This window comes from Ovis aries, chromosome 2 (assembly GCF_016772045.2).
Source record: "Ovis aries strain OAR_USU_Benz2616 breed Rambouillet chromosome 2, ARS-UI_Ramb_v3.0, whole genome shotgun sequence".
Lineage (NCBI taxonomy): Eukaryota > Metazoa > Chordata > Mammalia > Artiodactyla > Bovidae > Ovis > Ovis aries.
The window spans coordinates 153,046,793-153,060,904 of record NC_056055.1 but is presented as its reverse complement, the minus strand read 5'-3'; the positions used below and the strand labels follow the sequence as shown (position 1 = coordinate 153,060,904).

The 14,112-nt window shown below is 36.9% G+C and overlaps 1 protein-coding gene across 7 annotated transcripts in view; it reads left to right on the top strand.

Moving 5' to 3' along the window:
- The window catches only part of GPD2 (glycerol-3-phosphate dehydrogenase 2), a 242,418-nt gene that overhangs the window by 225,580 nt on the left and 2,726 nt on the right, over positions 1-14,112 (top strand). For 4 of the 7 annotated variants that reach the window (XM_042243836.2, XM_012136887.5, XM_042243837.2 and 1 more), the window contains 4 exons: positions 4,680-4,792; positions 4,882-4,960; positions 5,150-5,248; positions 8,134-14,112. The exon at positions 8,134-14,112 is cut by the window's right edge and continues 2,726 nt beyond it. In XM_042243836.2, the coding sequence (XP_042099770.1) occupies positions 4,680-4,792; positions 4,882-4,960; positions 5,150-5,248; positions 8,134-8,259 (417 nt within the window). In that variant the 3' untranslated portion in view covers positions 8,260-14,112. The remainder of the gene's footprint in view (positions 1-4,679; positions 4,793-4,881; positions 4,961-5,149; positions 5,249-8,133) is intronic. The other 3 variants (XM_060411146.1, XM_060411145.1, XM_060411144.1) reach the window with 1 other exon arrangement.

Sequence of the window (14,112 nt, the reverse complement as noted above, 5' to 3'; positions counted from 1 at the left end):
AGTCTTTGGGGTGAAGCCATAGCCCTACATTTAAAATATTCTCCATCAGTCATTTTCATGCCACATGTGTAGTATACTGATGGTAGAAATCACTGAAAAGAACTTCTTAATCCTGGTCACAGTGCTGTCAGGCATAACCTTTACCCTCATTTTATAGATGAGAAAACAGACTCAGGGAGGAAGTCTCAGTGAGAGTTCATACAACTAGTAGATTGTGGAACTGGGATTGAAGCCAGGTGTCCAGATCCTGGACACCCTTTTCCCACGCAGCCCTGTTGCCTCTGCCTTGGCAGGACTGGTTTATATAGCTCTTCTGGTTTTGAGTTTGGGTTTGGCCAGTTTTAAAGCTATATAGTGAGGCAACACTAGAGTGAAACCTACTCCTGTGCTACTGCCAATCATTTCTACCATGAAGAAGGATTGGGGGTAATGTGTTCCTGCAAAAATTATGGTGGAGTGATTTGAACATGCAGGAAGGTGCTTGGTGCCAGGAATGCAGGCTGTAGGAGGTAGGAAGAAGGAAGAAACCTCTGTGAACTGGCTGTGTTCAGCCCTCCCGAGGAAACTAGATTTACATGGGTTTAGGTTTTATGAGCAGATTTATGTACTCAGAAATATTCTCCCAGTCCCCTAAACAAACAAAATAACAGAAATAAGAAACCTGAAGTTATTGCTCAGCATCTGAGACATAGGAGTCTTCATGAGAACAGCAGATCGTCTAGAGAGAACAAAGGAAGGGGAGAAAGAATTAAAGGTTACTGGACTTCTAAGAAAAGGTTAAAAGCACTGGGATTATGTAACCTGCAAAAGTGAAAGAGGAGCAGCATGATAAATAACTCTCTGTAGATGAATTGTGGTTGTTTTTACCAGTCAGTACTTACTGAGTGACTTGAATCCTGAGCATTATACTAAATATTTTAGGGGAGTAATAAATAGCTTATAGTTTCAAGGATCTTCAAATTTAATCAAGTGTTACAACATATATATGTATAAATATACCTCAGAAATGTGTGTGTGTTTTCCAAAATTTATGGGATGATTTGGAGAACTGTTATTTAAGACCAAAGGCAGCCAACTTAGAACTGATTAAGGAGGGAGGCATTATCTAGGGGAGCTGGGGATTGATAGAGGAGTTGGTGAAGATGTTTAGGAATGCAACACTGCCAAGCTGTGTTTTACACAATTAAATATATATGTTAATATTTGTGTGTGCATGCTTAGTCGTGTCTGACTCTGCGACCCCTTGGACTATAGCCTGCCAGGCTCCTCTGTCTAAGGGATTCTTCAGGCAAGAACATTGGAATGGGTTACCATTTCTTCCTGCAGGGGATCTTCCAGACCCAAGGATCAAACTCTTATCTCCTGTGGCTCCTGCTTTGGCAGGCAGATTCTTTGCCACTTGAGCCACCTGGGAAGCTCTATGTAAAAATAATACATAATTATAAATAAATAATCAGTGTCTAAATTAATAACAGTGAAAAGATGACTATATGGTCAAAAGAGTTTGGGAAATTCTGAGTTAAGCAAATGAAACCATTTTCTCTAGTGCAGATAATTTGGTGCCTTTAAAGTGCTTATGTGCATTGTCAGTTTCCCAAAGGCAGCTTATCTGGGGACAGATCCAACTCTCATATGTTGGAAGGGCTGATGGAAAGGGAAACTAGTATTGCTTTAGGATGTATTTTGGGAAATGCTGCAGTAATACTTGGTAATGTAGACTTTATAACCTGCAGACAAAACAGACATTTCATTGAGAGACTTTAAAAAGAAGACCACTTCAGTAGATTGAGGGGCTCTCCCAAAGGGAAATTATTTCAAAATTGATTCCAACAAGAATAAAGAGGAAGCAAGTGAAGAAATGGAGTGACCATGGACAGGGCAAACTGATAAGCACCAAATACCAAACAGAGGGAAGATAGGTACTCAGCAGCAGAAGAGTACCCCGGACAATGAGAATGCATATGAATAGTGTCAGCAACTGGCAGCAGTCATAAAAACATTAAAAATAGCTTTTAAAACTAGAAAAGAGTACAAAGAAAGTCTAACCTAGATCCTTGCTCAAAGGTAGCTAGCACCAGATTTTTGATTGCCAGAGAAGGGAGGGAAACTTTCAACTCATAGTTCAATTCCAACTTGTTTTTCCTTTTTCTCCTATTTGTCAAGGAGAATGATCTTCATTGTGAGAAAAGCAAAATAAATATTGAAAAGAGGAAATAGACATTTAAATAGGAGACTGCTCTAAATGCATTTTTATGCCAACTCAGAAGTTTTATATACCTCAGGGTACTCAGAGAATTTGCAGATGGGGTTTATTTAACTACTGTTGAGGTTTAAAATATTATGGCAAATAGAAATAGAATCAGAAGACAGAAGGTGGGCAAATGTAGTACCACATTCTTAAGTTGGCTGCTTGGGTCCTGAGTAACTAATGAAAGTGGAGAAATAAAGTTTATAACCTATAAGCCTGTGGTCTCGGCATTGGTCTTGGGCTGTTTTGTAGGTTATGGCATTTAAGTTTGTTTTATCAGTATTTAGCAAGAAGTAGTGATCTCTGGGGAGAAGGCAATGGCACCCCACTCCAGTACTCTTGCCTGGAAAATCCCATGGATGGAGGAGCCTGGTAGGCTGCAGTCTGTGAGGTCGCTAAGAGTCGGACACAACTGAGCGACTTCACTTTGACTTTTCACTTTCATGCATTGGAGAAGGAAATGGCAACCCACTCCAGTATTCCTGCCTGGAGAATCCCAGGGACGGGGGAGCCTGGTGGGCTGCCGTCTATGGGGTCGCACAGAGTCAGACACGACTGAAATGACTTAGCAGCAGCAGCAGCAGTGATCTCTGGAAGGTAATAATTAATCACTTAGAAAAAATCACTTCAGAGATATCCTTTCAGGAAAAGCACATGATTGTTAGAGTGAGGATATGTTATAGACATAATATATTTGGATTCCGTAAAGCATTTTATGAAGCCCCCTGTGATGTCTTTTTAAAATGGTGGATTTGTAACTAGGCAAATGATCATCTTTGGTGTACTCATAAGAAACTGGAGGAAGAGTAAATGCTTAGTGATAGATTGAAGCAATGGGTGAAATTGCAGTTACATTAGGTATAATTTAATAGAGACAAATGGCAGACCTTGTATTAGGTAGAAAAATAACGCCATCCATTCATGATAGATTTGACAAGACTTAACAGTAGCATCGGAGAAGGCAATGGCACCCCACTCCAGTACTCTTGCCTGGAAAATCCCATGGACAGAGGAGCCTGATAGGCTGCAGTCCATGAGGTCGCTAAGAGTCAGACACGACTGAGTGACTTCACTTTCACTTTTCACTTTCATGCATTGGAGAAGGAAATGGCAACCCACTCCAGTATTCCTGCCTGGAGAATCCCAGGGATGGGGGAGCCTGGTGGGCTGCCATCTGTGGGGTTGCTCAGAGTCGGACACGACTGAAGCGACTTAGCAGCAGCAGCAGCAACAGTAGCATATGCAAAAAAGAAATATGTTTTTTGTTAACTGTAAATACATAGCAGGTAACAGTGGATCATGGCTGCCCCCAAGTGCAATTACAATCTTAAGCTTCCTAAAGACATCATATATCTAGACTAATGATGCTGATTGTTAACTTCTTCCTAGATACTTGCCAGATCTCTGTTGGAGTATTGTGTTGTGTTCTGACCATTTTATTACATGACATACTAGCTGTGGTTTGGGAGAAATTATCCAGCATGGTGAAGGGATTTAAAATCATGTGTTATATACAGGAGAGTAAGAAAATTGTTAAGGAAAGCTCTATTGGGTTGGTCAAAAAGCTTGTTTGGGTTTACTGAAACAGCTTAGGAAAAACCAAAATGAACTCTTTTGCGAACTCAATACTTGTTGTGCTGTGTGAGACAGGAAAAAAATCTTTTGACTTAAAAAAAATTACTCTCAGAAAGTTTCACTAATCCCATACAAATTGGTAGAATTGCAGTGTTCACAGCAATAGGTAGTATCAGTTGAGGCTGGGATCACTGAAAACAAGAAAAGTAACTATTCAATAGACTAGCATGTGTTGTTTTTTTTTTTTATCTTTTTCTCAAAGCTCTGTCATTTCCATCCAACTAGCAGCATCCAAGTCACAAAATGTTAGAATTGGTTAACCCGTGATGTCTGTCTTGATACAGCATGCCGCATAACAATAGTCATTTACTTTTAATTGCTCTTTGGTCACCAAACCACAAAGATTTGGTCCTGTAGATTTTGCTAGTCAATGCTGTGGAGGAATATTCAGCAATAAAAACAAACAATATTAAAGCATGCAACAACATGAATGACTCTCAGAGAAGACTACATACTATATGAACCCTTTAATATGAAATTCTAGAAAAGATAAAACTCTGATGACAAAATCAGATCAGTGGTTGCCTAGGGGTAGAGGTCAAGGGAAGGAATCAATTGGAATAGGAATGAGGAAGCTTTTTAGGGGATAGAAATGCTATCTTGTTCGTGGTAGTGTATACATCAGAATTTTATTGAATAAAATTATACTTCAGTAAAACTTGAGAAAATAAAAAATCGTCCTGGCCAGAAAAATGAGGATGAACTTTCTCTTTAGAAAACCAAGTGGAAAAAAAGGAGAAAAAAATCAATAATTCTTTCCATAAATCTTTGAACTTTGTGTGTGTCTGTGTTCCAGGAAGAACTTGAAACAGCCAGGAAGTTTCTATATTATGAAATGGGCTATAAATCTCGATCAGAACAGTTAACAGATCGGTCTGAAATTAGCCTACTGCCTTCAGACATTGACAGGTACTTCTAATAAGTTTCTATGTCTCTCTCTCTCTTTTTGTCTTCACTTACCTAAGTATATTTTTCCATTATTTAACATTGTGTTCCAGGTACAAGAAGAGATTTCATAAATTCGATGCAGACCAGAAAGGCTTTATTACCATTGTTGATGTTCAACGTGTATTAGAGGTATTTTTTATGGTTCAATATCTTTGTTAGTAGAGGAATGTAAACATTATCCTAGATAATTTTTTTCTCATCTAGTGCTATCTATAAGTAATATTTCTCTCTGAATTTTTGAAAGGCTAGTAATGTTAATAAAAGGAAATGCATAATTTTTAGTGAAACTTCATTATTTTGTGCTTTCCTTTTACTTAGAGTATCAACGTCCAAATGGATGAAAATACGCTACATGAAATTCTGAATGAAGTAGATTTGAATAAAAATGGACAGGTTGAACTCAATGAATTTTTGCAGGTGAGTTGTGGTGAAAGGAAACAAGTGTATTTTGCTTTTTATCTATTGGTCATCAATAGATGCTCAGGAATGGATTTCAAAGTCAGTACAGTTGTCACCTCATTCTGAAAAGGAAGAAAGCCTGAAGCCAGCGAAGGTTGATATGTCTTAAAGGATATGACTTTGCATGATATGTGTTCTTTTGCTTTTTATAAGATACATTATGTTGTATTGGGCAATTTAGATTAAATCTAGGTTGATAATGGCTTAAAAGGATAAATCAGAAATGTGCTTTATAAAGAAGTACGCTGTGGGAGACCACTGCTGAACACTTCTTTACTTCTAAAGCACAAAGTTTATTTTTAATAGAGGAAGTTTAAAGAAATCAAAGTTGTGTTCATCTGAGAATCATGTTCACTTGAGAACCCAAAATGCAATGGTTATATTCCTACATTATAACAAACCTGAAAAGCAAGAGAAAGGAAAGCTATATTCTAGGGTCAAGACCATGTAATCCAAGCATCTTTATTTCTAATTTTCCACTTATTCAAGGTTCAGTCGTTTAACAATAACCAGGAAGAAAGTAAATTCTGTTACTTCAAAATGGACGCTACACATGAATCCTTAAAAGTTCCTTAAAAGAAGGAAACTCAACAACCTCATACATTATTTGTAGCTGTCCATAGAACTCTGCTCTTATAAGAATGTATTGGTTTCCAGACAGGCCAGGTTTTTTCTGTAGTGCTTCTTGGGCAGGTATTTCAAATGAATGCCAGGTCTTGCTTGCACCATGGCAATGATGAATGCTGAACATGAAATAAATTAATGCTGGGGATTTTGGTCAATGTCAGCCCTTTCTTCACTGTGTCAAGTTAAACAAACAAGATCAAGGCAAAGGAAATGGTAATTGTCTCTCTGGAGATGAGCAGCAGATAAGAGCATTGTTGAATCTAAATGCAGAAAATTTTCACGGGTTGTGTCCAGCATTACAAAAAAGAATGTTACTTCTTTAGCTTACTGTTTAACTAGGTGGACATTTGAAATTGCGTTTAAAATGTATGCTTAGAAATTAGAAACCATTTCATACATCTTTTGTCTGGTTGTTTTCCTTGAGAAATTTTTTTGTCTGTCTCAGGATTTTAGAAAACTTTTCTTCAAATAAATAGCTAATGCTTCATTTCATATAGGTTGTAAATAAACAACAGCATTTAGGGTTCAAAGACCTGAGGTCTTAGAAACAATAAGAGTCTAATGTTATGGATATGGATTTGGGTGTTAAGTAATTTTCTTGAGTGCAGTAGAGCTAAACACATAGAAAATAATTTAAACCACCTGCAAGTTTTCTTATAGTCTTTTTAATATAATTATTTCTTGTCCAATTCTAAGTGAAAGAGACTATTCATGCTTTACTAAGTGCATACATAGTATAATTTTCAACTTAAAAATGCTGATTATATTTCTTATGAAATATATTCACCCCCAAATGCTATTTTTTTTTTGTAATATGGTTTTCAGATATATGTAATGTTTGAAGAAAACTTTGATTTGTTAAAAGTTGATATATCACACAACCTTTATGGATTAAAAAAAAAAAACAAGACTCCAGCTCTCTCAGTTCTGTTAGTGCCGCTAAACTTTGAAGGTGTTCATTGAATCAGACAAAACAGTAAACAAGACATTGCTGTCTTTAGATGTCAGCATTCTTTGTTATACGATTCATAGATGGAGAGTATCTTTTCAGGGTTTTGTTTCATTTTTATTAAAATAGTTTCCCTTTCTGAAGATTAACAGCCTGTGTGTATCCCATTAGACAGTTTTGAATATAGATCTTTTAAAATAATCCCCATGGAAGATCTCTGTAGATTCTGCATCATTACATGACTTTATTTTTAGGTTTGGACTCTAATGATGCTTCTGTACGTAGGAGTCCATCTCTAATAAACAATAGCCTGTGAAAGAGCTTTTAATAAGGTCATGAAATTCTGATCCAGCCCCTTGGCAGATGCCTCTGACCCTTATTCAGAGTCATTTTTAAGAAATGTATCTCTTTAGACTAGAAAATATAACCCTGAAAATATTTTGAGGATTTACATATATATATATATATATATATATATATATATACATACTCCTGATGAATGACTAAATCAGTTCTTTAAAAACTAGATAAAAAATATTGAAGAAGTGAGATCAAGAAAAGCAAATAGTTAAAACCATATCAACTCGAAAAGGAAAAAAAAAAAATCCCCACGCTCATAATTGCACAGTGCCTTCCAGATTAAAGGCCTTTGCCCGCCGACTGCATGTAATTTCAAGACTAATTCTGATTTTATCCACTGGATAAAAATGAATTAGCTAAAATCTGGGCTGTGGAGTGCTTTTACTTCTTAAGGTAGATCTCTGGGTCCATTTTCAAGGACTTAAATGTAAATGATTTTAAAAAGTCTTTAAGGAGTTTGGATTTGGGGGACTTGAAGTTGTCAAGTACAATAACACTAAAAAAGAGTAGTTAAATATGTCATGGTTTGTCTTTGTTCAATCCCTGAGATTCCTTTTTAAGATTTTAAAATGGAATTAAAGATTCAATATTTGAATTGCTCAAAAAAAATGTATATGTGCTGAGCTCATTAAGGGGCAAAATGTGATGTATTCAATCTGCATTTTAAAGGCAGACTGATTTGCTAGGTAGGTGTTAATTTTTGCAGCCCTGGCAAAATACCTGCCCCTTCCCCCCTTTTTGAAATGTTTGAAAATTGTAGTTTCTTTTGTGAACTGTAGTACCTGCTATGGTTTTTGATGGGGGCACTTGATTATCCTCACCTGCTGCAGGGTTACTATTAAAATGCTGTGAAGACCAGGAGTAAGCTGGTCGGCCTTTTGAATCTGTTACCTATTTTCTCTTTAAGCTGATGAGTGCTATTCAGAAAGGAAGGGTGTCTGGAAGCCGGCTCGCTATACTCATGAAAACTGCTGAAGAAAACCTCGACAGAAGAGTTCCCATCCCTGTGGACCGAAGTTGTGGAGGATTGTGAGTCTGAGCAGTGAATCCACAGCCGACAAACTTAGGAACAACAAATGATCATGTAACAAACCAGAGAGGACTGACACCACTCCAAAACAGTAGACACGGATAGCTGCCTTGCTTTAACACTGGGAAACATTCCAAAGCTTTAGGATGCCGATGTAGACCCTTTATTGGTATTTGCCATTCAGTCTAGCTTCTTAAAAGTGTATTTTATCATCTTTTCTCATTTTCAGTGCACACTGATTTAATGTTTTGCTTTCATTTTGTGATCTATTAGACTGGACATACTCCCTTTTTGTATATTCATTTATTCTAAGTCAATTTGAGCGACAGAATATTTTGGCAAAAATTGAAACGAGAAGCTGGAAGCATTTTGTGAGATGCACAAAGCTCTGGACATTAAGCTTGTTGATAGTATTTGTTCTTAAAAGAAATGGAGTGGGACCTATTAAAACAATGGCATTTCTGGAGACCTCTCAGCCCCCTTCTTCCTCCAGCTTGTCTGCCTTCTTTATCCAGACTTTATATCTAGAGCATGACTGGTAAAACTGGAGAGGGAAAAAAAGTTTAGATCTGGTTATAAGAGCAAGTCTCAAAGAGAATCTCTTAAAGCTTCCAGAATCACAGGTATGAGATATAAGGATAGCATTGACATTTGCTGGGAGATACAGTGATAGTTTCATCTCAGCAGTTCATTTTTCCCCAGTCACTGCTAGTTTTTCTTTGACTATTACAGTTGCCAGGAAGATCCCTGCTTTTCTTATTTTAAAACCAGCATTTAAGTGGCAAGTTGGATACAGTGGGATGGGACTAGATTTCTCAAATCTTTACAGTTGTAATAAACTGAAGGATTAAAAAACCTGTGTTCATATATCCACATATATAGCACAGTTTTCAATTCTCAAATCCTAGATGTTGGAGTATGTGATACCATCGAACATGGCCTATTTTGCTTAGGTTATTGTATCATTCGGAGGGAATATTTATAAACAGATAGTAAAAGAGAATAGAAATAGCCTATTAGTTAACTTTAATTATAATTATTTGCAAAAAAGCACACAATTACAATGTTCATGGTCATTTTAATTGCTTAAAGCCTTTCTCCTAATGTACTAAATGGAAAAGTTCTCAACCAAAAAGAAAAAGAAAAAAAAGAAAACCATACTTGACACACACTCACACATGTCCACCATCACACACATACACAGTCACAGAAAGACAAAAAGATCAATCTGCCCAGAATTTAGTAAATACATAATATACTGAATTTAAAGGGCCATTTTGGCATCCTTTTGTAATACTTTGGTGGCATTTTAGCCAGTCGTCTGAATATGTCTTCTTCGTGCTTCCTCTTGTGAAGTTAACTACCTGCTTCTTCTGATGTTTAAGATCACGTTGTGTATAAAATAGGAAATGTGACCCTTTTTTAATGTCAAGTTTTCATTGTGCAGACTTAATTTTTCAAACTGGTACATAAAACCCTTTTGTGCTGTTATTTCTATATATGCCAACATTGTAGAATATCTTTATGTCTCATTCGAGTTGGGCATGAGCCTGTCTGTCATAATGTACACACTGGAGGTTAACTCACCTAAGCCCCCACCCTCACCTTGGAAACAGATAAGGTAGCATGGTAACTCATTTTGCTTTTAAAATGAAGTTTAGACTTGCCACTTCCTTAAGGAAAACCTAAAACAGAGCAAGTGAGGCTCCCAAGTATCACTGTGAACTTTTTCTTTTAAGGTGTGATTTTTTTTTTTTTTGCACTGGTTTCTTTTCCTTTTTCTTTTTTTAAAATAATAGACGCATTTGGTTTTGTAATTTTGTTTTTCTATCAAGACAGCAATTTCACTGTTTAGAGCCCAGCGACCCTTAATAGAAAGCTGTCCTTTAAAACATCAGAGATGATGTACCACAGTATTATACATTTGTGCTCTCTCTCTTTCTCTTCATTTCTAGTTGAATCAAGATAACGATGGCTTGTATCCCCCCTGAATCCATTACAGTAGGGACCGGGCTTATGACCTGAGTGGCCTGGGCAGAACTGTGTTTGAAAAGAGGCCTTGTTTGTGCACGTTTTGCTTTGAGTGAAGTTCCTTTAAGGACAAAGAAAAGCACACTTTTCTTCCTTTGAGTATATCTGCCTTTGCTTAAAATCTGCTAATTCTAAAACATACGCTCCTTCACCCATCCCAGAGTCTCGTCTTGGAAATGAGCTGGTTCCAAGTCTTTACTGTGAATAAAGCACCCCCGCATTTTGTATAAAGTTCTTAATTAAACCTGTGCAGCTTCTTTACCTGATTTCAGAAAAGGAGAGAAGAAATGGGGGGTTGGGTGTAAGTGTGATTCAAAATCTATTCCAAGCGCCAAAAGAATTTTGTTTCTTTTTTGTATAATATAGTATTAGCTGATTCTGCTGGGCTGGGTGTGGGGTGTGTAGGAGACTGTCTTTTGTCGTCAAGCAGTTTGTGTAAAGAGCCTTTAATGGGGTTCAGGTGAAGGTACCCCCATCTGTGGTGGAGAGCTGAGTGTTCCCTTCAGTAGCCCTTCGCACAGTCATAACAATAGCGATAATGCCAGATTGTTAAGCCAAGGTTGTCTGCCCCATGGCCGTCTTACTGTTTGCAATATTCTTGCTTTCAATCAGTTTAACTTTAGGATTTCCACTACTAAATGCATGCTCCCTATTCTGCTTTAGTTTCTAGCTTTGTATTGTCTTTTTTCCAAGTATGTAGTTTGCTCTTTTGTACAACAACAAAATTTCATTCTTTTACTGAAGATACTGTAAGAATGAACATTGATCGTATTTCCCTTTTTTATGTATTTGTAAAGATTTTTGGCATATGAATGTAATAATATTGAAGTCAGTGACACTAATAACTTGCACTGTTTTGCATTATGTCAACCTTTATAGGGAGTAAAAAAGCCCTACTGTGCTTTGAAAGAATATCAAGAATCAGCCCAGTTCTGGAGTCGATATACACACTGCATGTTTTCATATATGGCATTTTTTATGTATTGTGTTGGGTTATTGTTCTAGATTGGACTGTTAAATACTATGTTTGAGGCTGGGTTGTCATTTTTATAACTGTCTTGGTGTTTTATCGCCATTATTTATTACTTTTGATATACAGAATGAGCTGCATGCATTTATAGAGCAATAAGAGGATGTATTTAATGTGCCTTGTTTTTAACTGAATAAGAACTGAAAGCATGAATCAATAAAGCTGATTAAAATGGTCCATTTACTGGCATGTTGATGTACCTTGCAGTCAGAGAAATAACTTTGATGACTTGTAGTTAAAAAAAAAGTTTGGAAATATTTTCACAAACTGTATTTTTAATTGCATTCACACATTAATACTTTTCGCTTGCAATTTTATAATTTTATCTCAAAAGTGAATCCCTGCATAGACTGATGTAATTTTATGAGACTGCCAGATTTATTTGTATTAATTTGTTGCTGAAGCCTTTAGGGCACGACTTCTGTATTTGTGCAATCCTATTCTAAAATTACATGCATCCAATTACAACTCTGTTGAATTCTTTTTTCCTTTCTTTTTTTTTTTTCCTTTTGTCAACCAGAGCCTTTTAGCCTGAGCATTCCCAGGCACACTGATGAATTTTATCATAACCAAAATCAATAGAAATGAATGGGAAAGATTACATAATCCATTTTGATCATCTTACATGTCAAGTTAGTGTAGGGTTGCCAAGTGTTGATAAATGCTCTGACAGAAAAAATGCTATATATTTTCATTGTCAGTAAATCAGTAAAGCTGTTACCAGTTTTAACACAAATTTTATAATGCCTATGTTATTTTATAGGTTTAAATTTACACATATTTATAGAGCAGTGTCTCCATTTGTGGTTTTGAAGCGCTGCCTCTTAGTTTTGCGTGCTTAAAGGCCTGTGTGAGCTTCTGAGGTTCTTTGAAATCATATAGAATAACACAGAACACTAGTCCCCAGACAGACTTGGAACAATGAACTGTTTGTTCAAGGCCTGGAAAAAATATCTAACAGCTCAAAATGCTGTTTATTGATTTAGCTCATCACACTTCATAGCAGTTTAAAATTTGTCAACATAAAATTTGTCAAAATACATTGCTCCTGGTTTTCAAAATGTGTAAAATTTTGGGTAATCCAAGGAAGAGAAATAGATACTTACATTAACACTTGGCAATCTTGGTCAATACCGCATTATCACTCGTGGCAGATTTCACCTGATGACATTTGACTTAGGAAGGAAGCAGACAACAGAAATTTTCAATTGTTGTGGCACCCTTGCAACTAGAGAAGTTCTGTATCAAGAGCTGGAGTCAGCCCTCTGTGCCTGTACCTTGTATTTTAGGCCTCTGATTAACTACCCTCTGTGTGAAACACAGGCACAGAGGAAAAGAGATACGCCAGCCACAATGACACCAAAGGGAGCTCTGCAGGTCCTGTGGGCCCTTGGCAAAAATCAGTAAATATGCCTTTGCACGTTGTTAGATACTTGATCCAGAACAGTAAGGTTTCTTTGACCTAAACAAAGTACGTTTGCAAAATGATCGAGGCTATCTTCATCCTCCGCCCGCGGCATCAAATTGCATTGCTTAACAAACCCCCCCATCCGTTCCCTGTCATTCCATGTATTCACACGGGGGTTGCTTGAATCCATGTAGATTTAGGTGTGTATCCTGTAGTCACAGATAAAAGTTCATGTTTCAGTGGAGAGACGGGAGGATTGAGTCTCACTTGGATGGTAGAACGTGGCACGCTATGCAGCTGGTTCCATCCACTTCTGAGCCTTTCAAGCCCGCTGCGTTGAGTCTTCCTCAGGACTTCTGCGCTCATCCTCCAGGAACTCCTGTGGAGCCAGGGTTCACTCCTTCATTGGCTGCTTGCTGGAATTCCTACAGTGTGGTGTTTCAAGGAGTTGGGAGCTGTAGAAGTTGTTTTGTTTTTTTCTTTCGGCCCTGGTGCCTATTGAAAAAACAGGTAAAAGGAGAATCTTGAATTGGAGGCTGCTTTTTCATGCTCATAGGATTTCTTTATCCAACCTCATACTATAAAACTGGCTCTAACTTTTATTGTATGTGAGATTTCTTTAAAAAATCCAACTTAGGCATATATGATTTCGCTTTAAAAGCTACCTTGCTCTGTTTGTCTAAGCGATGTCAATGTAATGAGCTCGATCAACAGATCACTTTCCTTTAACCTGACCTTAATGCCCTCTTTAAAGCATCCAGTTTTCTCTCCTTTTCCTCCTTTTTTCAAAGGTCTTAGAGTAAATAGCTGCTGCTTCTCCCTCTTAATTCATTGCTTGTTAGATTTTTCTCTCCTTTGCTTAAAATCAATTTTTTTTGTTTTTATCCCATCGTTAATTGATTTACAATTCATTTTTATGCATACAGAGTTTCTCCTATCCAAGTTAAGAAGCTGTAAATCTTAGATCCATTGAAATGACAGTGAGAAATATTTCATTTTACCCCATGAATCATTTGCCATCCTTATTGCAGAAAAATGGCAAAATTATGGTGTACCATGTTTTCATAAATTACTCTGCCCACCCCCCACCCCCCCATCCCCTGCCCCAGCTCCAGCCCCAGTTCATTTCATTATTTGTTTGGAAAGACTGTAAGAGTCAGAATCTAGACACTTGTGGTAAACAATTCTGATTTTATAGCAGGCTAATCAAAATTTCATAACAAGTTAATTCCTCTGGTCCCATGAAGAATTTAATTCATGTACAAAATATATCATCTATTTTATAACTCAAAAATAGCTTGATATTAAAGTACATTCTGTGATTTGCTAGTATAACAAAAGGGGAAGAGTGCCGAATTCTTTAAATAATGTATATAATTTTTATTGG